Source organism: Nerophis lumbriciformis, linkage group LG29 (genome assembly GCF_033978685.3).
Source record: "Nerophis lumbriciformis linkage group LG29, RoL_Nlum_v2.1, whole genome shotgun sequence".
NCBI classification, from domain to species: domain Eukaryota; kingdom Metazoa; phylum Chordata; class Actinopteri; order Syngnathiformes; family Syngnathidae; genus Nerophis; species Nerophis lumbriciformis.
Window position 1 is genome coordinate 15,584,013 of NC_084576.2, and position 24,971 is coordinate 15,608,983.

A 24,971-nucleotide genomic window follows, 5' to 3' on the forward strand; every position below is an offset into this window, starting at 1 on the left:
CAAGATACACTTACAATTAGTGCACCAACCCAAAAAACCTCCCTCCCCCATTTACACTCATTCGCACAAAAGGGTTGTTTCTTTCTGTTATTAATATTCTGGTTCCTACATTATATATCAATATATATCAATACAGTCGGCAAGGGATACAATCCGTAAGCACACATGATTGTGCGTGCTGCTGGTCCACTAATAGTACTTACCTTTAACAGTTAATTTTACTCATTTTCATTAATTACTAGTTCCTATGTAACTGTTTTTATGTTGTTTTACTTTATTTTTTATTCAAGAAAATGTTTTTAATTTATTTATCTTATATTATTAATTGTTTTAAAAAGTACCTCATCTTCACTATACCTGTTGTCCAAATTAGACATAATAATGTGTTAATTCCACGACTGATATTGGTATCGGTAATTAAAGAGTTGGAAAATATCGGAATATCGGATATCGGCAAAAAGCCATTATCGGACATCCCTAGTTTTGAGTTAAACTACCTAAATACATTTTGCAAAGATTGTGTAATTTATCGAATGTCTTGGTATATTAAATATTATAGATATCGATGGCTTTAAGACGTTTTGTACATTATGTATTTTCTATAAATCATGCATTCATACATTTAAGTGTAAATACTTGGTACTACAATACAGTTATACTGTATTATGATGTAGAGTTATACATGGGCGCCCCCTAGTGGTTGAATTACTTCAAAGGAAGTCTATAGAGAAAGTTTACCTGAATGTATTATAATACAGTTCAAAGTACAATTGAGGTGATGCAAAGCTACAGTTATAAACGTTCATAAATCCTATTATTTTGTATATTATGGTATATACGTATCGGTGCCTCTGAGGTAATTATGTGTTGTTTAGTTTTTGCGGAAGTTGTGACATCATAAAGTAGAAAAAAGCAGTTGTGCAAAGTGGAATGTGGAATTTAATCAAATAACTTTCGAAGTGGATTAGACAATATTTACTTTGCTTTGTCTTTCAAGTAGGAAGTGAAACTGTTGATGTTGCGTTTAGACAATGTGGGACATGATGAAAGTTTCAAAAGAAAGTGGTAAATCTTCTTACAAAGTGACCTTTTGAGGACTAAACGAAGCGGAAGGGTTATGGTGAGTCATTGGGTCCAGTGTTGATGGTAAGAAACGTAAATATATATATATAGTTTGTCGTTTAGCTGCGTGCGTGTGCGGTGACGCCCTGAAATCTGAGCTTTGGCGTGGGCGTGAACGCACCGTGAGTTGGTCACTCAATCCGGGCTGTAAACACAAGGAACAAGTCTGGGTGGAACCAAGCGGAATCGTTGCGGACTACAAAACCTCACCGAAAGTGAACGGAAACCCCCCCCTTTTTTTTAAACGCACGTACTTTTGCTTAAAGTCAAGTGTTGTTGAAGCCCCGCGTCTTTCCTGGCAAGTTTGCGGAAGAAAGGTACAAGAAAGAGTAGAAGAAGAAGCCGAGACCTGAGGACTCTTGATCTAATTGAAGTGCGGACTGAGCGACCAAGGCAGCCGGAGGACAGACACATCAGGTTTTATTCATTATTCTCACTCTGTTCACTTGTTGCTGTGTATTTTAGTCATCAAGCGGTACCTCCACCCAAAACATGGCCTGAAAACTCTTTAGGGTTGGTTGTCCATGATGTCGTAGGGCAGGGTTGTCCAAAGTACGGCTCGGGGGCCATTTGCGGCCAGTAGCTAATTTGTAAAGGGGAACATTATCACCAGACCTATGTAAGCGTCAATATATACCTTGATGTTGCAGAAAAAATACCATATATTTTTTTAACCGATTTCCGAACTCTAAATGGGTGAATTTTGGCGAATTAAACGCCTTTCTAATATTCGCTCTCGGAGCGATGACGTCACAACGGGAAGCAATCCGCCATTTTCTCAAACACCGAGTCAAATCAGCTCTGTTATTTTCCGTTTTTTCGACTGTTTTCCGTACCTTGGAGACATCATGCCTCGTGGGTGTGTTGTCGGAGGGTGTAACAACACGAACAGGGACGGATTCAAGTTGCACCAGTGGCCCAAAGATGCGAAAGTGGCAAGAAATTGGACGTTTGTTCCGCACACTTTACCGATGAAAGCTATGCTACGACAGAGATGGCAAGAATGTGTGGATATCCTGAGACACTCAAAGCAGATGCATTTCCAACGATAAAGTCAAAGAAATCTGCCGCCAGAACCCCATTGAATCTGCCGGAGTGTGTGAGCAATTCAGGGACAAAGGACCTCGGTAGCACGGCAAGCAATGGCGGCAGTTTGTTCCCGCAGACGAGCGAGCTAAACCCCCTGGATGTCTTGGCTCACACCGTCAAGAGAAGAATATCGACCCTAGCTTCCCTGGCCTGCTGACATGAGGGTATGTCTATAGAATATATTAATTGATGAAAATTGGGCTGTCTGCACTCTCAAAGTGCATGTTGTTGCCAAATGTATTTCATATGCTGTAAACCTAGTTCATAGTTGTTAGTTTCCTTTAATGCCAAACAAACACATACCAATCGTTGGTTAGAAGGCGATCGCCGAATTCGTCCTCGCTTTCTCCCGTGTCGCTGGCTATCGTGTCGTTTTTGCTTGCATACGGTTCAAACCGATATGGCTCAATAGCTTCAGTTTTTTCTTCAATTTCGTTTTCGCTACCTTCCTCCACACTACAACCATTTGTTTCATCCATCCATCCATCTTCTTCCGCTTATCCGAGGTCGGGTCGCGGGGGCAGCATCCTAAGCAGGGAAGCCCAGACTTCCCTCTCCCCAGCCACTTCGTCCAGCTCTTCCTGTGGGACCCCGAGGCGTTCACATTCGTAATCTGTTGAATCGCTTAAGCCGCTGAAATCCGAGTCTGAATCCGAGCTAATGTCGCTATAGCTTGCTGTTCTTTCCGCCATGTTTGTTTGTGTTGGCTTCACTATGTGACGTCACAGGAAAATGGACAGGTGTTTATAACGATGGTTAAAATCAGGCACTTTGAAGCTTTTTTTAGGGATATTGCGTGATGGGTAAAATTTTGAAAAAAAATTTGAAAAATATAATAAGCCACTGGGAACTGATTTTTAATGGTTTTAACCATTCTGAAATTGTGATAATGTTCCCCTTTAACGGCCCGCATTAGCGTTCTAATATAAGCATGCTCGCTTTGTTTGCTAATTTTGCAAGTATACATATCAGCGTGAATATTTTTACTTACTTCACAAATGCTAGCACGCTAACTTTTTTTTAAACTAATTTTGTAGGCATACACCTCAGTCACACTTGGGCACATTCGCACCCTGGCATCTTTTTCAGGCACACCCATCAGAGTATTATATTTTCATATTTGATGCATGTTTCAGTTAGAATTTTAACATTAAAGTTAAAGTACCAATGATTGTCACACACACACACACACACACACACACTAGGTGTGGTGAAATGTGTCCTCTGCATTTGACCCATCCCCTTGTTCACCCCCCTGGGAGGTGAGGGGAGCATTGAGCAGCAGCGGTGGCCACGCCCGGGAATCATTTTGGTGATTTTTAACCCCCAATTCCAACCCTTGATGCTGAGTGCCAAGCGGGGAGGCAATGGGTCCCTTTTTTATAGTCTTTGGTATGACTCGACCGATTTCAGGGCGGACACTCTAACATTAGCATGCTAATCTAACAGGTATGCACTTCAGTGTCATATATTTTGGTGTTTCGCTATTGCTAACTGTAAGCATGCCATTGTTAGCGTGTTTTCATAACACTGTTCGCATGCTAGCTATTTTAGCTCATTTTGCTCATATTATTTTTTACTTGATGCTTTCTGGTCAACTATTAGCATTTCAGTTCGGCTTCGGCAAGAGAGACACGCGGTTTAAGATGGATGGATGAAATTTAGAGATGTCCGATAATGGCTTTTTTACCGATATCTGATATTCCGATATTGTCCAACTCTTAATTACCGATACCGATATATACAGTCGTGGAATTAACACATATGCCTAATTTTGTTGTGATACCCCGCTGGATGCATTAAACAATGTAACAAGGTTTTCCAAAATAAATCAACTCAAGTTATAGAAAAAAAAGGCCAACATGGCACTGCCATATTTATTATTGAAGTCACAAAGTGCATTATTTTTTTTTAACATGCCTCAAAACAGCAGCTTGGAATTTGGGACATGCATGATGAGGTTGAGGTGGGCGGGGTTGGGGGAGGCAGGGGTAGCGGGGGGTGTATATTGTAGCGTCCCGGAAGAGTTAGTGCTGCAAGGGGTTCTGGGTATTTGTGCTGTTGTGTTTATGTTGTGTTACGGTGCGGATGTCCTACCGAAATGTGTTTGTCATTCTTGTTTGGTGTGGGTTCACAGTGTGGCGCATATTTGTAACAGTGTTAAAGTTGTTTATACGGCCACCCTCTTTCACTTGTGTGTGTGAAAAGCCGTAGATATTATGTGACTGGGCCAGCACACAAAGGAAGAGCTGTAAAGCTTTATTGGCGCTCTGTACTTCTCCCTGCGTCCGTGTACACAGAGGCGTTTTAAAAAGTCATACATTTTACTTTTTGAAACCGATACCGATAATTATGAAACCGATACCGATAATTTCCGATATTACATTTTAAAGCATTTATCGGCCGATTATATCGGACATCCCTAATGAAATTTCTATCAAAATTGCATTTTGTAGTTCTTTTAAACACAATATCTTTATTGTACTTGTTTCGAAGGCGAAAACTACCAAAATGGTCCCCCTATCCTTAGATTTGTCAGTCTGTGACTCACAGTGGTAAACGTTTTGGCACCTTTGTCATAGGTCATGGGTTTTCCCCTTACAGGACACAAGCCAGTCATTTTGTACCACGAGTCATTTGTAGAGCCAGACTAACAAGATCATCCATTCTAAAAAGTTATGTGGGCGCCACTGATTGAATAAAAGTGCAAAAAAACTGCACTGGCTAGTTGGCTGGATGTAATGTCCTTTGCTCACCCTGCATTATGGTGGCCTTTTCTCTGCTATAAAATGTGAAAAACACATTTTTTAATTAAAACTTGAATTTAAACTGGTTCGATGCCGCTATCTACATGGGGTGGGAAATAAGTTAATACTGTACAACTGTAATTGTTAACGTATAAAACAGAATTTAAAATATGCTTAATTAAAACGTGTTTAATGAGTGTGAGGCAGTGTTGATTTTGACAGCAGCTTTTACTTTTAGTCATAGTTTTTGACGAAAATGAATTTTAGTTTTAGTCTAAATTTAATCATCTAAATTTTGTTTTAGTCAACAAAATTACAGTTAATTTAGTCAACTAAAATATAAAGTATAAAAGATCGGGCCTTTTAAAAAATTGTTTTAAAAACACATATTTAGACTACATGCAAAGCATTTGTTTTACACAAAAGTAGCATGATCTTATGGTCAGGAATGATGCACAGAATGGATGGATGGATGGAAGTCTCTGTCAAAGCAGGCATGTATGTGTGTTGTGAAACGTAGTTACGATGCATGCTTTTATCATAATTTGTTTATGAGCGCGGGAGAACTGGAAGCAGCAAATACACATTGCTTGAACTTACAGTTGTGTAGATGTCACGATGGGTGACTTGCCTGCTGATGGCATCGTATAGCAACAAAAGTAAAATGTGTCCACTTCACTTTCTCCCAAGTGTACACATATCACGATGTGGAACATGTTAATCCACACTTTTTTTGGGCTGTGAGAAATCTGACTTCCTCATCTCATAAGGAAAATAAACTGATAGGCTCTCGTTTGTAACCAACACCCACCCCTCTTTCATATGTACGCTGTTAAAGAGCTGTGATTGGATGTATTTCACCCATCTGTAAGACAAAATTAAATAGGACTGGATTTTGTTTCTTTTAACATTTTCATGTCGTTTTTATTGTTCGACGAAAATGTCTGTTAATTTTGCGTTTTGTTTGGATTTGCCATCGTCTTATTTTCGTCAGGGGAAAATAGGTTGTTGACGACATCTAAGACGAAAATTCTTAGTCAAAGGAATTAACACTGGTGTGAGGGGCATACTTTTGGTTTTAAAGTATTAAAAATACTATACTTTTCTTTCCATGCCTGCGTTGATTATTTGAAGTTTTACACCATTCGTCGGAGTCCTTGCAACATGACACCCATGTACTGTAACTAATACACCTTATTAAAGTATGGATCTATCATTTTTTTAATACAAAATGCAGAGGGCCACTAATAAAGATTACCAGCAAGTCAAAAATGGCCGCCAGGTCTCACCGCACCTTGGACACATTTGAGTTTTCAAGTCCTTACTTTATGCATATGTTCTTTACACAACTACCAGTGTGAACACTAATCCAACAGCATTTAAGTACACATCGAGAAGCTATTTACTTTGGGATCATAGCGGGATTGTAACATCCCTTAGGGCCTCCTGCAGGGATATTCAACTAAATTGTTTTGGGGGCCACATTTCCAGAAAGCTAAGGACCGGGGAACGGACACACAGTTTGTCAAATGTATTTGGCATATATTTTTTTATTTTTATAAAATTATGGAGAAAATAAGACATAATTGTTACAATATTAAGACTTATTTTTTTACAAAATGTAATATTGTACATTTTAAAGAATTTGCATTATTGTGACATTTCGGTAATAGCAAATGCATACTAATTTTACAATAAAGTCATGTGTTTTCTACATATTATAACCATAGTATTTAAGGTTGTCTACTGTTTCTTGGTTTGCAGGAATCCACTACATGTACTACTGTGATAAACTGTTTTTTAGTTTGGTACTAGGTTAAATGGCGCCTAGTACCCATTGAGAACACAGCTAGCTTGACCACCACTCAATTTTTACGAATTTGTTGACCTGTCTTGAATTGTTTCCCCTGATGGGAGGTAGTTCTTTCAGAATTTCAATTGTGATGGTTGAAGTATTTTCATTGCTTCCCAAGACTCTGAAAATCTCTTCTCCAGTAGATTCGGACGCTAATCTCAGGTCTTTTATTATATTTTCGTCTATGCTGTCTACGGGTTGTATCTTCATTACTTTGGCTGACCCATGCGGATTTCCTTGTTTTTGAAGGGATTCCTAATCATTTTTGACTCATGAGCCACCTGTTGAATAGCGCCAAATGATGAAAAAGAGAGGACATAAAACGCAACCTTGAGGAACACCACTAGAATAACTAAAGAACTTGAACAAATGAGTACTGACTGAATCTGAAGTAAACAAGCTACGGCAACACCGTAGTTACATAAATCACATTACGTAAAAATAAATGTTAACTGCCAAAAAGGAGAGGACTTAAAATGGTACCTTGAGTAAGTAAGTAAGTAAATTTTATTTATAAAGTCCTTTTCACAGATAAAATCACAAAGCGCTGTACAAAACATAGGTAAAGTAAAACAACATCGGCAGCATCATAAAAAGGATACAAAGTGGATTAAAATGATAGTTAAAAGGTGCATTAACTAAAAGCTTTACTAAAAAGAGAAGTTTTCAAATGTTTCTTAAAAGTTTCAACACGGTCAAGGGACTGGTGCAAATTGTTCCAGAGCCTGGGAGCTATAGCCTGGAATGCCAGGTCTCCACGGGTTTTAAAACAAGTTTTTGGGATCTTTAGAAGACCCTGGCCTGAAGACCGGAGGCTGCGCCCTGAAGAGTAGGGGCATAACAAGTCAGTGATGTACTGAGGGGCCCCACCATGCAACGCACGAAATGTCAGGACTAAAATTTTAAACTCAATGCGGAATTTAACCGGAAGCCAATGAAGACTGGATAAAATGGGGGTGATAAGGGCTGTTCTGGGTGCACCGACCAAAAGTCTGGCAGCCGCATTTTGTACCGTCTGAAGTCTCTTTAGCGTTGACTTGTTGAAAAGGGTGAAGAGAGAATTGCAATAGTCAATACGAGACGAAATGAGCGCATGAATGATCATTTCGAGATCCAATTTTGACAGCAAATTTCTCACTTTAGAAATATTTCTGAGATGACAAAAACAGTTTTTGGTCAGTTGACGACAGTGACCCTCCAAAGACATTGACTGATCCAACACAACCCCAAGGTTTCTGAGGCTGCTTTTAACAGATGCACCCAGAGCACCAAGGGAGTTCTTCATCAGGGGGATCTTTTTATCGGGTGCAACTATCAGAGTCTCCGTTTTGTTTGAATTTAACTGGAGGAAATTTGAGGACAACCAGTTGTTAATACAGTATACGCACTCCAAGAACTCGGATAAAAAGTGAGGAATACCTCAGTTATGTAAGTCGCAAGTTTGGACCCCAGTGTTCTATGTATGCCAGCAAGGTAAATTATCAACGCAAGAATCTGCCACTGTGTTTACAGTGGTCCAAGTTCCTCTACACAATAGGAGCACTCGAGTGTTTTTAGGAATGTATGTGTCATTGCCAGGGTGGATTTGGCCTCCGGGCCGCCAGTTGAATAGCCGTGACCTACTGTAACACAACTAACGCTGCGGTTTTATTTTTATGTATGTTATTATTTATTTTTTTTACGTTTTCATTTTTTCTCAAGCATCTGCGATGGCCACGCTGGTGGAGGGCGACGTCCACACCTTCGGCTCGCAGCTGCCGGCCATGTTTGACGCCGTGAAGTTAGCGGCGGTGGCCACAGTCCTGTACGTCATCGTGCGCGGCCTCAACCTCAAGAGCCCCTACTCGCCGCCAGAGCTTACCTACCAGGACACGCCCCTCATGCGCTACCTGCTTCAGTGCTGCCCCCTGCTGACCAAAGAGTGAGTAAAGGAATTGTGTCAAGTATCGGGATTTGGATACAAAGATTTACAAAAAAGGAAACTCCTAGATACAAAATTTTTTTAAATCAGTTTTGGGGCTTTAGCTAAAATCTAAAAGTGAATACAATACGCACATTTAACCAGATCTGAACCAAAATGTAATCACTCAGCTAGGGGTGTAACGGTACACAAACATTTCGGTTCGGTACGTACCTCGGTTTAGAGGTCACGGTTCGGTTAATTTTCGGTACAGTAAGAAAACAACAAAATATAAATTTTTTGGTTATTTATTTACCAAATTTGTAAACAATGGCTTTATCCTTTTAACATTGGGAACACTATAATAATTTTGCCCACGTTAATCCACATTAAACTGCCTCAAGTTGTTGCTCAGATTAAATAAAATGACAAAACTTTTCTTCTACATATAAAAAGTGCAACATTAAACAGTTTCAAGTAAACTCATCATGCTTGATTTATTACAGCATTTGGGAAGCCTGTAGTTGATTTTTATTATGTAAATGTTATACTTTTATCAACATGTGATAGCAGGGACCCTGCCATTCAAAACTAGGCTGCTCCATTACTAATGATTAATGTAACTATAGCTGAAAAAATAGTACAATAGCAATAAGAGAGACTATTCATCCCTGAACACCATGGAGTTCATGTAGGCTTAATGATGCAGTTACATTATTATATCAACTATCAGAGACAGAAACTCTTCATTTAACATAATGTCCTTTTTTGCTGCTTCAACACAGCTCAATCAACATAGAAATGGTAAAGTGAAATAATAGACAGACAGGGCTTTGCTGTCCATAACACACACACACTAAATGAGCTAACATTACGCTAAAAGCGAATTAGCCTTCACCTCAAGCCAAGACTGCGAGCGAACTGAGCTGCTGTCTATTTTTCTAGAAGGTCAACGGGCTCATAGTGATGTTACTAGTAGTTGACTGGGAGGTGTTTATTATAATTTGGGGAGAGTCCGCTGCCTGATGCTTACCTGCTAAACGCTAAGCACTGACTACATGCGCTCTGAATACGCACTGCTGATTGGCTGTTACCGCTCTGAATACGCACTGCTGATTGGCTGTTACCGCTCTGTATGTAACCAATCAGATGGTTGTGTGGGGGGGACAATGCTGGGTGCTGTGTACTGACAGAGACAGGCAGAAGGAAGCAGAGCTGCTTGTTAAGACTTTACCTTAGCTTAATATGTTCGTGTGGAAACTCGTTCGGTACACCTCCGAACCGAACCCCCCGTATCGAAACGGTTCAATACAAATACACGCACCTTTACACCCGTACACTCAGCCCAAGTTGCTACTCCCTCAAAAAATTTTGTGAATATTTTTGCGTAACCCCTATACAAAAAATAATTACAAACCTTGGAGCCACACCTTTATCCAGATGTGCACCAAAATGTTATTCCTTACCCCGTGCCCGTCTCCCTGGACAAAGCTTCGTGGTGATACAAGTGGCACTTTTTTCCATTATCCCGCTAAGAAAAAACTAAACTAAAATCGTAGATTGTGATCCAAGTATGCGCAAAAATGTTTAGCCCCCCACTATTAAGATTTTGCGTAATTCTGCTCGGAAACATATATTTTTGGGGAAATCTATGAAGTAGTTTTGCACACTCACATAACCCCAACAAATTGTTAGAAACTGGATTTGCACCTTTGTCCAGATCTAGTCCATTATTTTTAATGTTTTATACCCTAAATTTAGAGTCTGTCCAACATTGCCTCTATAAAGTTTTGCAGAAGTCTATTAAGTACTTTTTGCATACTCAAAAACACACACAATGGTGGTAACTGCACCTTTATCCAGATTCTCCCCAAAATGTGTAATCCCTCAGGCCCTGGACCCCAGGAAGAATAGTCTCCACTGCGGTGTAGACTAATGGGGATAATAAACTAAACTAAACTACCCTTCCATGAGTGAATAAGTTTATGCATAATGCAGTAAGAAACAAAGTTATTTTTGTTTTTATTGTTCTGAAGTGAACCTAAAAATTCTGGATGAACACCTTTATCCAGATCTGCACCCAGGGCCGGCCCGTGGCATAGGCCGTATAGGCAAATGCTAAGGGCGCCGTCCATCAGGGGGCGCCACGCCAGTGCCACAAATGTTGGAGAAAAAAAAAAAAAAGAAAGAAAGTTGGTACTATTATTTCTAAATACAAAAAATAATCCCACGTTAATTAAAATGCAAAGTAAAGCCTATTTAATAGAAATATTATTTGTTACAACATTACGCCCCCCCCCCCCCCCCTCCCTTACCGTAACATGACTCTTCTTGGACGTCACCACATCAAAAAATCAACACAAGATGTCAAAACGGCCAAAACTGTCAGGTGCCCAAGGAAGAAAAAAGAGAAAAGAAGAGGAGTAGAAACGAGAAAAGACAGAGGTAGCAGGTAGGTAACGTTAGCCTACATGAAATTATTTGTCTGTTACAGAATGTGATAGTAACCTGGCTTGTTAGCATTAAGCTAATGTTACATGATTCGGCAATTGCTAATCAATAAATAGCTAGTTCTGTTTTAACGTCGGGTTAATATTGTGGAGGGGGCTAAATTGTTATGGAAAATAATAATGTAACGTTAGGTAATTACTGTACTCCCACCTTACATTCCTCAGGTATTAGATCTTTTAAGCAGGTGTTTTTTTGTTTACATTGTTATTGCCTTCTGGTTAGCTAATGTTTGCCCTGCAGGTAATAATCACTTGTCCACCCCTTTATATATTAGGTATAGTTGTAAGTAAAAAAAAAAAAAAAGGTCAAAGATAAAGCTAGTCGGTTTCTTGTGAGGGGGGGGGGGGGGGGGGGGGCGCCACCTAAAATCTTGCCTAGGGCGCCAGATTGGTTAGGGCCGGGCCTGTCTGCACCACAATTGAACGTGTTCTCTTGAAGCACATGACTGCCCCCCTTTCACAAGTAAATAACTTTTCAATTAATCCGGCTCAGAAACAATTGGTGCCAAAGTGTAACAAAAAAAAAACAAGGTCCACAACTTTTTCCAGATTTTCATCATTATCCCATGCCTTTCAAAGCCATTTCTAAAGGTTTAGTGCAGATATGTGATTTTTTTTTTTTTAGTATTTCCGCTATGAAACAAATGTTTAAAGGAAGCTTAAATCCTGGATGGTGCTCTAAAACTGTTCTATTTACGGGCCCCTCCCTTGGATCGCAGGGGCTAAAAGCGCTGAGTCATGCTGTGTTATGTCATGTGACTCTGTAGTTACATTCCTCCCCTACTTTGGGGAAAGAGCGGCCACATCCAGACGGTCCTCTACGGCAAGATGGGCCGCGTCAACACTCCCACGCCCCGCGGTGTCCGCAAGTTTCTCCCGATGCCTGATGGGGCCACGGCGACCTTTGACCTGTTTGAGGCGCTGGCGGACCACAGCACGGGAGGTTAGTGGCGCTGTAATCCACTGCAAGTGTGGTGTCAACATTTCACAAGACAACGGACGTGACTCTGCTGTTTGTGTGTCAGGTGACATCACCATGGTAATCTGCCCTGGGATTGGCAACCATAGTGAGAAGAACTACATACGGACCTTTGTGGATCACTCCCAGCGACAAGGCTACCGCTGTGCCGTCCTCAACCACCTGGGAGCTTTGCCTGACATTGAGCTCACCGCCCCGCGCCTGTTCACCTACGGTACTGAAGTCAATTTAATAACATAACACAGTAACTATTCAACTACATTGGGTCAAAGATCGTCTACATCTTGGTTTCTTAACAATTTTTGACCAGTTCTTCCGCTACAGAGGAGCCCGGGGCCCACTCAAATATCCACACTAAGTTAGTAATCTTACACTTGATTTTAATACTGTTCAAAAATTACAGAGCTAAACTAAATAAAAATAAAAATAAATAAAATACAAATAAATAAAATAAAAATAAATACATTCTAACTAAATTGAATAAATAATAATTTATAGTACATGTTTCTTTGATAAACTGTCAATAAATTAAAGTGAAAATAACAATACAGCTTCACCGCTTTAGTCCTATTTTTTGCGCTTAAGAAACTTCTATTACTTTTGCTCCAAACCTCTTCTGTTTGTTTGGTATTGTCATTACCGCCACAAGTGGTGGACAAGTGTATTACAACTGAGTACCGCTGTGGTCCGTTATTTTTGGTGGTCCGTTATTGTCCTGTAGTTGAGGTACCAGTAGAGTGGAAAAACAAATTGCCTCTATATTGAAGCTATTATCATATTTATCTGATTTATGACTCCAAAAGACTTCGAAGTTTTGCGAATAAATAGATATGATCAAATAGTATCAATCTCACAGAGATTCCCGATCCCTTCCCCATCAACTACAATGCTAATAAAGCAGACTATGATGACTTTGGGACAAATAATGATCCAGAACCTTATATTTTTTAGCCCGAACAGAAAGAGGATTAGCAATAAGTTTCAAAAGCCAAGTGCTAAACGGATGCAGATTTATTGTAATGCCATAGCATCATCAGCAGGTGAGAGATGCATGAGTTATAATCTAGAATTTACTTTTAGCAAGTTTGGCTCCAGCCCCCCCCCCCCCCCCCCCCCCGCGACCCCAAAAAGAGACAAGCGGTAGAAAATGGATGGATGGATGGAAGTTTGGCACAAAGCAGAGTGTGTCAGTGTGTCAACATTAGCAGCATAAGCTAGCATTAGCTCACTGCTATCAATGTGCCGCTAAAATAGGCCGTCTGAGTTGGCGCTTGTAATAACAATATCACTCATACTTGGTTATTTTTCAGGTCATCCCCCCGTGACCCCAAAAAGGACAAACGGTAGAAAATGGATGGATGGATGGACATATAAATGTATTATTGTTGGTGGTTTCTGGTTGTTTTTAGAGAGGTTATATTAGTGGACCATCGATCTGTTGACATAATTGTTAGCTATTACTTACAATTTTGAATGCATAAAAAAAGCCAAGCCTATGGATTGTAAATGATAAACAGCACATCTCTTTCCAATGTTTGCGTATTTCCAGTATGACTGATGTGATAACATGGTCAGAGTGCAGAAGCGTTACTCCAGTGACGTAGAATCTGCGGAAATTGCCGAAAATATTTGGAGCAGAATATTCAAAATGGCTGACTGAATTTGTGGCATTTTGTGATGTTAGACGGTATTTTCACATACTTTGCAAATTGTAAATAAAATTGGATATGGTTTATTAGATACAATGAAACAAAAATAAGCATATAAAGTCCACTTGTTTGAACACTCTACTGGTACTTTATGAAAAACTGATCTATTTGACTGGAGCTGTTACTGCTAAAACACTCGTCAAAGATGTTGTCAAATATTCTCTATATGACAAATGTTTTCCTTGCAATCTGCTCCAAAAATGTTAGTTGCTTCTACTTTAGAACTGAATCTCGTGTGGGCCTAATGGCATTCAAGTGTTGGACTTGGCCCATTGTTTAAGTCAGTCCCATTCAAGCTAAGGCGCAACGTGAGTGATCGCCCACCTGACAAATGATGTACTAAAAATGTCATCTTCATCTGTTCAACGGTCAAGGTTGCACGTGGGAGTTTGCAGCCATGGTGACCTCCGTCAAGCAAGCGTTTCCTCACACACTGCTGGTGGTGGTGGGCTTCAGCCTGGGGGGCAACATTGTGTGTAAATTCCTGGGCGAAAACCCGTTCAACCAGGACAAAGTGCTGTGCTGCATCAGCGTCTGCCAGGGCTACAACGTCCTCGGGTGGGTACAAATAAGAATAGGCGGATGAAAGATAATATGGCTGGGCGATAAAACAATACCAATATATATCGCAATAGACACGTAATCGATATCAATAAAAAATGTGTTTGATAAAACATTCGATAATGTTATTTTGTTGGAAAAAACGGAAGTTACATACAAAGCAAGGTTGGTGGCATGAACAAAGGAACTTGCTCTCTGGTAACCGAGCAACGCAGGAAGTGATCACTGATCAGTGGGAGTGACACGCTAACAGCCAATCAGGTGACAGAACCAACAATCAGGTGTGGTTCTGCCATCTTGTTGTCTCACAGTTGATTCTTTGCATGGAGCGAGAAGAGAAACTAAAAAGGAGTGCTGCAGAGAGCGAATTAATCGTCAATGAAACTGGAAAAGTCACCTTGATAGTATGGCAGTTTTGGGGATTTTTTTAAACGAACCGTAGTCAGACCAATGTATTCTTTAAATGATGCAAAGTGCTCGTCCCCACCAAGACCAATACTCAATACTCACCCGTTAGAGCACAGCTGTAACTTCCTGGCACTAAACCTACAGAAAAGAGTTCTTAGGTTTCTATTTGTATACATTTTCACACTTTGCACTATTTTGTTACACTTTATTAAGCATTTCTTACATATTCGTTATTTTCACATATTATTTTTTTTAGGTTATTGTTAAGTGCTCAATGTGATTTTAGAATTTTGATAGCTGGGGGTATTATAAATAAAAAGGTTACATTTTAAATAAAAATATTTACATTTAATATATTTGATCCTTATTTTCAATAGGTCATAAAAATATTGTTAATTATCAATATTGACTGATTTAAAAAAAAACAAATTACGATTGTTTTCACCCATTTCGCCCACCCCTAAAAGATATCAATACAGATTTTTTTTTTTACATTTAGCGCAATATTAAAAAGTACAATAGTTATTACTTGATAATCTTTATTTGTATATTTTGGAAATGATACAATACTGTAATATATATAATTTTTCTCACTCCTTTTTTTATTATATTTATAATTAAATATTTCTTATAAGTCATTATTATTGAATTATTTAATCGTTAAAATAATTACTAAATTATTCTTATTTTTTGAGGAGAATTAACACAGTATTTGTGAATAAAAAGGTAACTATTATACTTTTTTTTTTTATCATATTGAGTGCTTTTAGAAGCAGTTAATTTACAATCCCTCTTGTTTATCTTTAATGTTTATATAGCTGCAAAGTGGTGTTTTCAATTAATTTAAAGAAATACATGAATATTCTTCATTTTTATCAGAAGAAAAACTAGTTGTAATTTCAGTTCTGTGTCAAAGCAATTAATTTAACAAAATTATACCATACAGTGCATATAAGTATATATATTTTAAATTTAAACATAATTACAAAAATAGTCTAAATGTTTATATTTTGGGGTATACTCATTGTATCAAACTTTGTCAAAAGATGCCAAAACATTTCAACTGGGGGGAAAAAAACACTAGTACCGCCCGCTGCTCTCCTTGTGCTTACGTAGATCTTTTATTGTAAAATACAAAAAGATCAATCTCTGTGGTGCATGCCAGTAAAAATATGTTTGTGTCTTTAGAGCGCAGGAAACTTTCCTCCAGTGGGACCAGGGGCGAAGACTGTACAACTTTGTTCTGGCGGGCAACATGAAGAAGCTCATCCTGTCACACAGGTGCACGAACAAACAATAAGGCCGTTATTGTCTTTGGTGTCTGGACCAAAAGTAACACCTTTTTGTTTTGTCGTGTTGCTCAACAGGAAAAGCTTGCTCGACATGAACTCCTGCAACATTAGCGACGCCGACGTGAGCAGACTGTGTGCGGCCACATCTCTCGCGCAGATTGATGACAGCATTATGAGGTAACCATCTCATAGGACTTAGTGCAAAAACCCTAGTCAAAAGTCCTCCCTTTGACAGAACTATTCACGGCTTTCAAGTTTTTACTGCAAAATAGGACTAGCTATGTAACGATATGAAAATTTAATATCATGGTTATTGTCACCAAAATGATCACGGTATCATTATTATCACGGTCTTGTTGAATGTTCTCAAACAGTACTTATACACACTTATAACCAAGTTGGTTTTTTTAATAAATACAACAAATAAAAATCCACACAATATACTTTTTTGCCGGAAGAAATATGTTATATAATAATATAGTTCTGGCTACTTAAGAGCCATATTATTCTTATAGGAGTGTTGAAATATGTTTCTATTCATCCATTTTTACATATTAAAGTTTAATAAAAGTTTTAGTGTAAAAAAACCTGTGTTGGGGGCGTCACGTCACTTACTGTTGTCATTATGCTTCGAATTTGAGTATTGCTCTTCTTAGCATTTAGGCTAGCCAGTGCGAGCTTGCTTCTGGCGGCAATGTCAACAGTTTGTGAATTTATCAATAATTTTATCTTAAAATGGTTATACAAACCGTGGAAAGTTTTACCGCGGTTTATCATTATACCGTTTATCGTTAAATCCCCAGAGAGGAGGTTCTTACTGCCAAAACTCTGGTCAAAGATCCTCTGTATAACAAACGCTACGGAAAGATTCACTGTCTAAAAGGAGCGCTCTGTTTTTTCTAAGGACCTACTCCAAAAACACTTGTCAAAGATCCTCTTAATGACAGGACCACTGTAATTTTTAAGGTTGTACTGCAAACACTTTGGTCAAAGATCCCCTATGGATTCCAAACGCTACTCAAAGATTCTGTGTATAACAGGAGCTCTCTGCTGTTTTTAAGGACCTGCTACAAAAGTCGAAGATTTATGATATGACTCTACTGTTAATATGAATCTGCTGCAAAAATGGTTCGATGCCGGGCCGGATTTGTCCGCCGGTTGACAATCATGTACCGTATTTTTCCGACTATAAGTCGCAGTTTTTTTTCATAGTTTGGCCGGGGGTGCGACTTATACTCAGGAGCGACGTATGTGTGAAGTTATTAACACATTATCGTAAAATATCAAATAATATTATTTAGCTCATTCACGTAAGAGACTAGACGTATAAGATTTCATGGGATTTAGCGATTAGGAGTGACAGATTGTTTAATAAACGTATAGCATGTTCTATATGTTATAGTTATTTGAATGACTTTTACCATAATATGTTACGTTAACATACCAGGCACATTCTCAGTTGGTTATTTATGCCTCATATAACGTACACTTATTCAGCCTGTTGTTCACTATTCTTTATTTATTTTAAATTGCCTTTCAAATGTCTATTCTTGGTGTTGGGTTTTATCAAATAAATTTCCCCCAAAAATGCGACTTATACTCCAGTGTGACTTATATATGTATTTTTCCTTCTTTATTATGCATTTTCGGCTGGTGCGACTTATACTCCGGAGCGACTTATACTCCGAAAAATACGGTAATAGTGTATTCTTGTGTCCAGAAAGTTCCATGGCTACAGCTCCTTGGATGAGTACTACCAGCAGGAAAGTTGTGTCCACTACATGCACAAGGTGAGCAGAGAAGAAGTGTGTCCAACGTGAAGACTATATCAGCTACTAAAACAACATTGTGTCACATCTTCCAGGTGACCGTTCCTCTCATACTGATTAACTCCATAGACGACCCTCTGGTGCATCCCTCTCTGCTCGCCATTCCGCGCACGTTGTCAGGTTTGTGACATTCAATTTTGGATACGTGTTGCTCAACTCTGTCAGCTTAGCCCAGCCCTCGCAGTCTTGTTGAATCTTTCAGGGTCATGTGATCTGCCGGATGATCACATATCCTCCCCCCCATACATTAACAGCGTAAATACTTACACCCTGCACAGGAAAATACACATCATCAAATAATAATTACATGGAGTACTGACTTGGGCCATTCTTGTAGCTATGATGACCTTGTTGTGTTTGAAACCATTAATGTAGGGCTTAGGTGCGGTTGGGGTTGGCATCAGTTCCTTTTTAATCGTAAATGTAGAGGTTGAAATTGTTAAGAGTTAACGGTTCGCCTTAGGGATGCATTAGGGGCTATGGTTGGCACTTCGGGTTAGGTTAGGCTTTGAGATACGGTAAGGTTTAGGGTTTTGGTTAGGAAAAGTGGTTAGAAGTTTTGGTTATGTTTAGGGATTGGTTGTAGGATGGGTTAGGGTTAGGTTTGGCTTGTCTTGATTAGGGTTTTGGGATTAGGTTCGTCGATCAGTTAGTGCGAGGGTAGGGCTTTGGTTCAGGGTTTGTGTTTAGAGCAGAGGTGTCAAACGTACGGCCCGCGGGCTGTATCAGACCCACAAACAGGTTTAATCCGGCCCGCAGGATGAGTTTGGTAAGTATAAAAATTACCTGCATTTTCAATGAAAGAATCCGCTGTTCTAAATGTGTCCACTGGACGTCGCAACAGCAATTTAAGTCCAACCCACGTCACACATGATACTGTTTAAAGATGACGGGTCAGCTGACTTTAAGCGCTCTCTGGAGTGGCTGCCGCTACTCCAATCAGCACAGGGGCAAGTAATCACCTGCTGCTGTTGTGGCTGGCAGCAGATGGCATCAGACAAATGTAGTAATGACGCACAATACCTTTTTCGTTGTAAATTAACCACTCAACGGATAAAATGACGAAACGGTAAGATGCAAAGACTTAAATCAACATGACCGTTATGTTCGTAGTAGTTAAGAGTTCTGTGCAGCAATTTGTTGACGGCTCGATGTGCACCCTGAACTCCATCGTAAAAATGTGTTTTTATATTTGTTGTTTGTTCTATTTTATCTTATGCTTAGATCTACCATGTTCACATTGGTTAAGTTTGTAGTTATGCTACCTTGATTTCAGCTCTGGTGTCATTTTGATAATTGTTTTGTTTATATTATAAGTGTAACATTTGAATGATGATAAGTGAATGGTTTGTAACTTGTGGCAGTTGCTGAGGTCATCAATGCGGCGGTTTGAGCAAACACTCGATTGCTTTTCCAAACACGTTTTAATGAACGGCCAACTTGAGATTGCTAAACAAGAAGTGCTTTAAGTGTAATGGCTTTATAGATATACTGAGACAAAGTCTAAGTTCATTGTTTTTTTTAATGGTGTTTTTGAAACTGCACTATTTTTTTTCCTCAGAATTTTCAACTAACTTAAAGTGTTTTGCCTAGAGGAGTATTTGTACAATGTACTGTACATTTTCAGAATCCGCTTGTAATTTTGGCTAAAGTAAGACAAAGAAACCCATTTTGAAGTTGTCTTTATTTTGATTTGATTTGATTTGATTTGGAGTATTTATTTCAAACCTGCACAATACAACAACACACATTTTTTTCCTACAAGTTATTATGCTATGATTTTACCAGTCCAGCCCATTTGGGAATCCATTTTCCTCCATGCAGCGCCTGAGCTAAAATGAGTTTGACACCACTGGGTTAGAGGTTATAGTTTGGTGGTTAGGATGGGTTAAGTTTAAAGGCTATCAGAATGAGGTTATGATGAATAAGTGTTAATGATTTAGCGTTTATGGTTAGAGTAGAGATCAGGTTAGGTGTTGGGGCTTGTAGTTTAATGTTTGCATAGTAGTTAGGGAAAGTTAGGGTTATGTTTAGACTGGGGTAGAAGTTTTGGGTCGGGTTTGGTTCTGGTTAGGCTTGGCTTTGTTATTACTGTGTTAGTGGTTAAAATCTGAGACGAGTGTATAACATAATACTCCATCTTAGAAATGTTGCATTTACAGGTAAAAGCCAGTAAATTAGAATATTTTGAAAAACTTGATTTATTTCAGTAATTGCATTCAAAAGGTGTAACTTGTACATTATATTTATTCATTGCACACAGACTGATGCATTCAAATGTTTATTTCATTTAATTTTGATGATTTGAAGTGGCAACAAATGAAAATCCAAAATTCCGTGTCACAAAATTAGAATATTACTTAAGGCTAATACAAAAAAGGGATTTTTAGAAATGTTGGCCAACTGAAAAGTATGAAAATGAAAAATATGAGCATGTACAATACTCAATACTTGGTTGGAGCTCCTTTTGCCTCAATTACTGCGTTAATGCGGCGTGGCATGGAGTCGATGAGTTTCTGGCACTGCTCAGGTGTTATGAGAGCCCAGGTTGCTCTGATAGTGGCCTTCAACTCTTCTGCGTTTTTGGGTCTGGCATTCTGCATCTTCCTTTTCACAATACCCCACAGATTTTCTATGGGGCTAAGGTCAGGGGAGTTGGCGGGCCAATTTAGAACAGAAATACCATGGTCCGTAAACCAGGCACGGGTAGATTTTGCGCTGTGTGCAGGCGCCAAGTCCTGTTGGAACTTGAAATCTCCATCTCCATAGAGCAGGTCAGCAGCAGGAAGCATGAAGTGCTCTAAAACTTGCTGGTAGACGGCTGCGTTGACCCTGGATCTTCAGCACTTCATGCTTCCTGCTGCTGACCTGCTCTATGGAGATGGAGATTTCAAGTTCCAACAGGACTTGGCGCCTGCACACAGCGCAAAATCTACCCGTGCCTGGTTTACGGACCATGGTATTTCTATTCTAAATTGGCCCGCCAACTCCCCTGACCTTAGCCCCATAGAAAATCTGTGGGGTATTGTGAAAAGGAAGATGCAGAATGCCAGACCCAAAAACGCAGAAGAGTTGAAGGCCACTATCAGAGCAACCTGGGCTCTCATAACACCTGAGCAGTGCCAGAAACTCATCGACTCCATGCCACGCCGCATTAACGCAGTAATTGAGGCAAAAGGAGCTCCAACCAAGTATTGAGTATTGTACATGCTCATATTTTTCATTTTCATACTTTTCAGTTGGCCAACATTTCTAAAAATCCCTTTTTTGTATTAGCCTTACACAATATTCTAATTTTGTGACACACGGAATTTTGGATTTTCATTTGTTGCCACTTCAAATCATCAAAATTAAATGAAATAAACATTTGGATGCATCAGTCTGTGTGCAATGAATAAATATAATGTACAAGTTACACCTTTTGAATGCAATTACTGAAATAAATCAAGTTTTTCAAAATATTCTAATTTACTGGCTTTTACCTGTATATTTGAGTTAAAAGAAGAGCGGTGCTATTCTTCAGTCTAGGGGTATTAAAGTAGTGCTAAACTGTTAATGATTGGTTCTTAAAGTGGAGGGGCAACATTTCTCTGACGGAAGAAGTTCAACCCTACCAAGAAGTTTCTTTGCATTAAAGATGAAGCTTGAATATCAAGTTTCCAAACAAAAGCCTTTGTCAACTCTTGAGTTTCCACTACGGAGGTGAAAATAAATACAAGTTGACCACTTGAGGCCAATTTAAAGGCATTAATGATGATTGCTTTTATAAAAATAGCCGACTAATGAGGCCTTAGGGTTGTTGTATTGTTGACACAAACCAGTCAGGACAGAACTTTGCAAATATCCCCTTATGTTTTTTCTCATTTAGAGGAATCAATATTTGACTTCTAGCTAAAGACTGTATGCTCGTTCAAATTAGTACCGGACTTAAGGCCCTACCTGATGACATGCTAACCATTTAGACCAGGGGTCCCCAAACTACGGCCCGAGCGTCCAAAATCCGGCCAGCGGGAAGTCCCAAGTTTAAAAAAAAAAAAAAATTATGATGTCACGTTATCGATGGGAAAATGCATTTTTAGACAATATGATTTGCCTGAGTGGCTAGGAGACACCGAGAGTAACAAGCAGTAGAAAATGGATTAGAAAGGACAGATTCAAAAAAATAATAATTGTATTTATTTAATTTAATTTTTTTAACTTGGGACTTCCCGCGGGCCGGATGTGGCCCCCGAGTCAAAAAGTTTGGAGACCCTTGTTTTAGACAGAGTCATCGCAACTTGAACAGTTTAACGGTCCATCCAACAAGGCAGAATTTGTCCTAAAATTTTATGGAAAATATCAAATAAAAAATGCTACATTAGCTGAATTCCTGATAGCATTTTTCCTTGTAAAAATAAAACTTCTTAAAACTATAAACCTTCTGTTACTGAAATATACACAAAATATTGTGCATGTATTTTTCAAAAATAAATGTTTTCTTACAAATCCTCTTTGGGAATCTACAATATTTTTAAATAAAAAATATACAACTTTTGATGAACCAAAAGAGTAACTTTGACAAATGGATTTTACGTTTACATAGTTAAAAAAACAAGCTACAAGCATAGTATGACTAAGAGTGCATGCTTGCTAGGGGATCTAGTTCCTCCTCTTTTGAGGAGAAATAAACACTAAAGATGACGTAAGAGGATGTTATCAATAATTCATCGTCTGTCTCTCCTCATTAGAGAAGTTACCCAACATGATTTTCGCCCTGACACAACACGGCGGCCACTTGGGCTTCTTCGAGGGGGCCATGCTGTTCCCTCAGCCCCTCACCTGGATAGACAAGATCATTGTGGAGTTAGCCGACGCCATCTGCCACTGGGAGAGGAAGACGCCGGCCAGGCAGGAGAGAAGCTTCCCGAACTTCAAGTCCCAGAGTGCCGAGCAAGCCAGCAAACAAGCGCGGGCGTGGCCGTCCGTGGCCGCGTTATTTCAGTGCGAGTGGCCCTACGGTTAGCACTTTACGCCACTTCCTGTGTATATTCTTCTTTGAAGACCCCTGTGTGAGGTCAAGCTTACGGTTGGTACATGAGGGGGGAGAAGCCAAAGAAAAAGCATAACAGGTAGAAATGATCCTTCGATGCTCGCATAGCGGAGGTCTAGCAAAATATGCAAAATGTTGAACGTTTATGCGACTTGAGATGCATATTTTTCCAAAGCGTACAACCTCAGGGGTGTTGGTTCCACTGTATAGTGATGTATCTACTGTATATATTATTATTCTTGGTGAACTTTGAAAGTTTACAGATTGACGATAAGTGCCTTTGCACTGCTTTTTGAATACGATATTTATTGCAATCAATGATGACTTTTGGTTACAGGAATCATGATATTTTTAATATGCACTTTATACTGTTGGGACGAGGGTTTTTTAAAAGCATTTTTTATAAAAAAAAATCTATGTGATTTTGTTGTTTATGATCTCCAAAATAAAGAAACTATATGGCATATATTTATGTCTTGCATTTCAGTATTTTGCTTCCGTTGCTGTAACACAAAATAAGGTTAATTATCATGCAAAAGTGAATTCTAGCAGTGATATGCTTGGTTTTGCAGGGGTGTGTTGTATCTATAGCCTTTATATCTCCGCTCAGAGCCACCAGCTCGCGTTAGCAAATTAGCTAAGACTAGAGATGTGATGTATGGCTCCTTGAAGGGAGAGATGAAGAGCTGTTCTTTTTAAAGAGGCGTTCAAAAAAATGGCTTGTTATAGTTCAGGTTTTTTTTTTAGGTTAGTTTTTAACAAGGAAACAATCACGAGTAGCAGATATAAGCTGTAGATGAGAATAATGTACTTTACACAAATACATTTTTTTTAAACAAGGACCAATCATGCATATTTGTTATATAATAGGATGTAGAACATAATCATTTATTTTACAAATATTATTCAATTGGTGGGAATTATTTTTAATACGAAATATTGGCTATAATTGTATTTTTGTTGTTTTCATTGTAAACATTCCATATGCCATATATCCAATTTATATAATAATATTATATATATTATAAATGCTTGGACAGTGACATCACTAGTGTGAATTTTCCCTCACCTAAACAATGTGTAGGATTTTAATAATAAAGAAAACATACCCAATTAGAAAGATTAAAATGCATTGATGGATATCAAATGTATAAATAAGACTACAGTAAAAATTAGGACCTAATAAAATGTGAGTACAAAATTATACTACCATACTTGGTGTGTGTACACTTAAACTAAAATAAAAATAAAATAAAATAAAATAAATAAATTTAAAAAAAAAGTGAAAAATACATACCGGTACTTAAAAAAACAAAAATAAATAATAAAATAAAATAAAACACACATATATATATATATATATATATATATATATATATATATATATATATATATATATATATATATATATATGTATATATATATATATTCTTTTTTATTTTAAGGGTTCACCCAAATGTGCAATACATCACACTTTATGCATGTTCGAAATAAACTGACACCATAACCATTCTCTTAATTTTCCTTAAAGTCTGACTCATTTTGTTGTCCAGTTGCCGGTGTTGTACTGAAATCTGTTACCCATCGGAATTTGTAACTCCAGGGGGCGATATTCCCATGATGTTTGTTTGATGGTTAAACGGCAAGCCCAAAGAGGAGAAGAAGAACGCTTGCGTAAATGGCGTAAACTATCCTTAATGCTGAAACGTTAGTTGTCAGAATTTCAGCATTAATAATAACAATGGACTCATACTATAATGAAAGTAAGTCATTGATTTCCAGAATATGTGTAATTTATTAATGCTGAAATTCTGACAACTGACGTTTCAGCATTAAGGATAGTTTACGCCATTTACGCAAGCGTTCTTCTTCTCCTCCTCTTTGGGTTTGCCGTTTAACCATCAAACAAACGCCATGGGAACATCGCCCCCTGGAGTTACA

The 24,971-nt window shown here is 38.6% G+C and overlaps 1 protein-coding gene across 1 annotated transcript; it reads left to right on the forward strand.

Annotated features, from left to right (window-relative positions):
- The first annotated feature begins 1,178 nt into the window (after window positions 1-1,178).
- Window positions 1,179-23,502, forward strand: LOC133572169 (monoacylglycerol lipase ABHD2-like). The gene is made up of 10 exons (XM_061924936.2): window positions 1,179-1,539; window positions 8,515-8,734; window positions 11,991-12,166; window positions 12,249-12,416; window positions 14,286-14,469; window positions 16,069-16,161; window positions 16,248-16,349; window positions 17,893-17,962; window positions 18,037-18,121; window positions 22,729-23,502. Exons 2-10 carry the CDS (start codon window positions 8,523-8,525, stop codon window positions 23,001-23,003), a joined length of 1,365 nt encoding a protein of 454 aa, XP_061780920.2. The 5' UTR covers window positions 1,179-1,539; window positions 8,515-8,522; the 3' UTR covers window positions 23,004-23,502.
- The last annotated feature ends 1,469 nt before the right edge of the window (window positions 23,503-24,971 follow it).

Excerpts from the sequence above, each read along its gene's own strand:
- LOC133572169 (XM_061924936.2), top strand. The coding sequence starts at position 8,523 with ATGGCCACGCTGGTGGAGGGCGACGTCCACACCTTCGGCTCGCAGCTG. Across the intron at positions 8,735-11,990 it reads TGCCCCCTGCTGACCAAAGA|TTACATTCCTCCCCTACTTT; the intron begins GTGAGTAAAGGA and ends GTGACTCTGTAG. Across the intron at positions 16,162-16,247 it reads AAGCTCATCCTGTCACACAG|GAAAAGCTTGCTCGACATGA; the intron begins GTGCACGAACAA and ends GTTGCTCAACAG.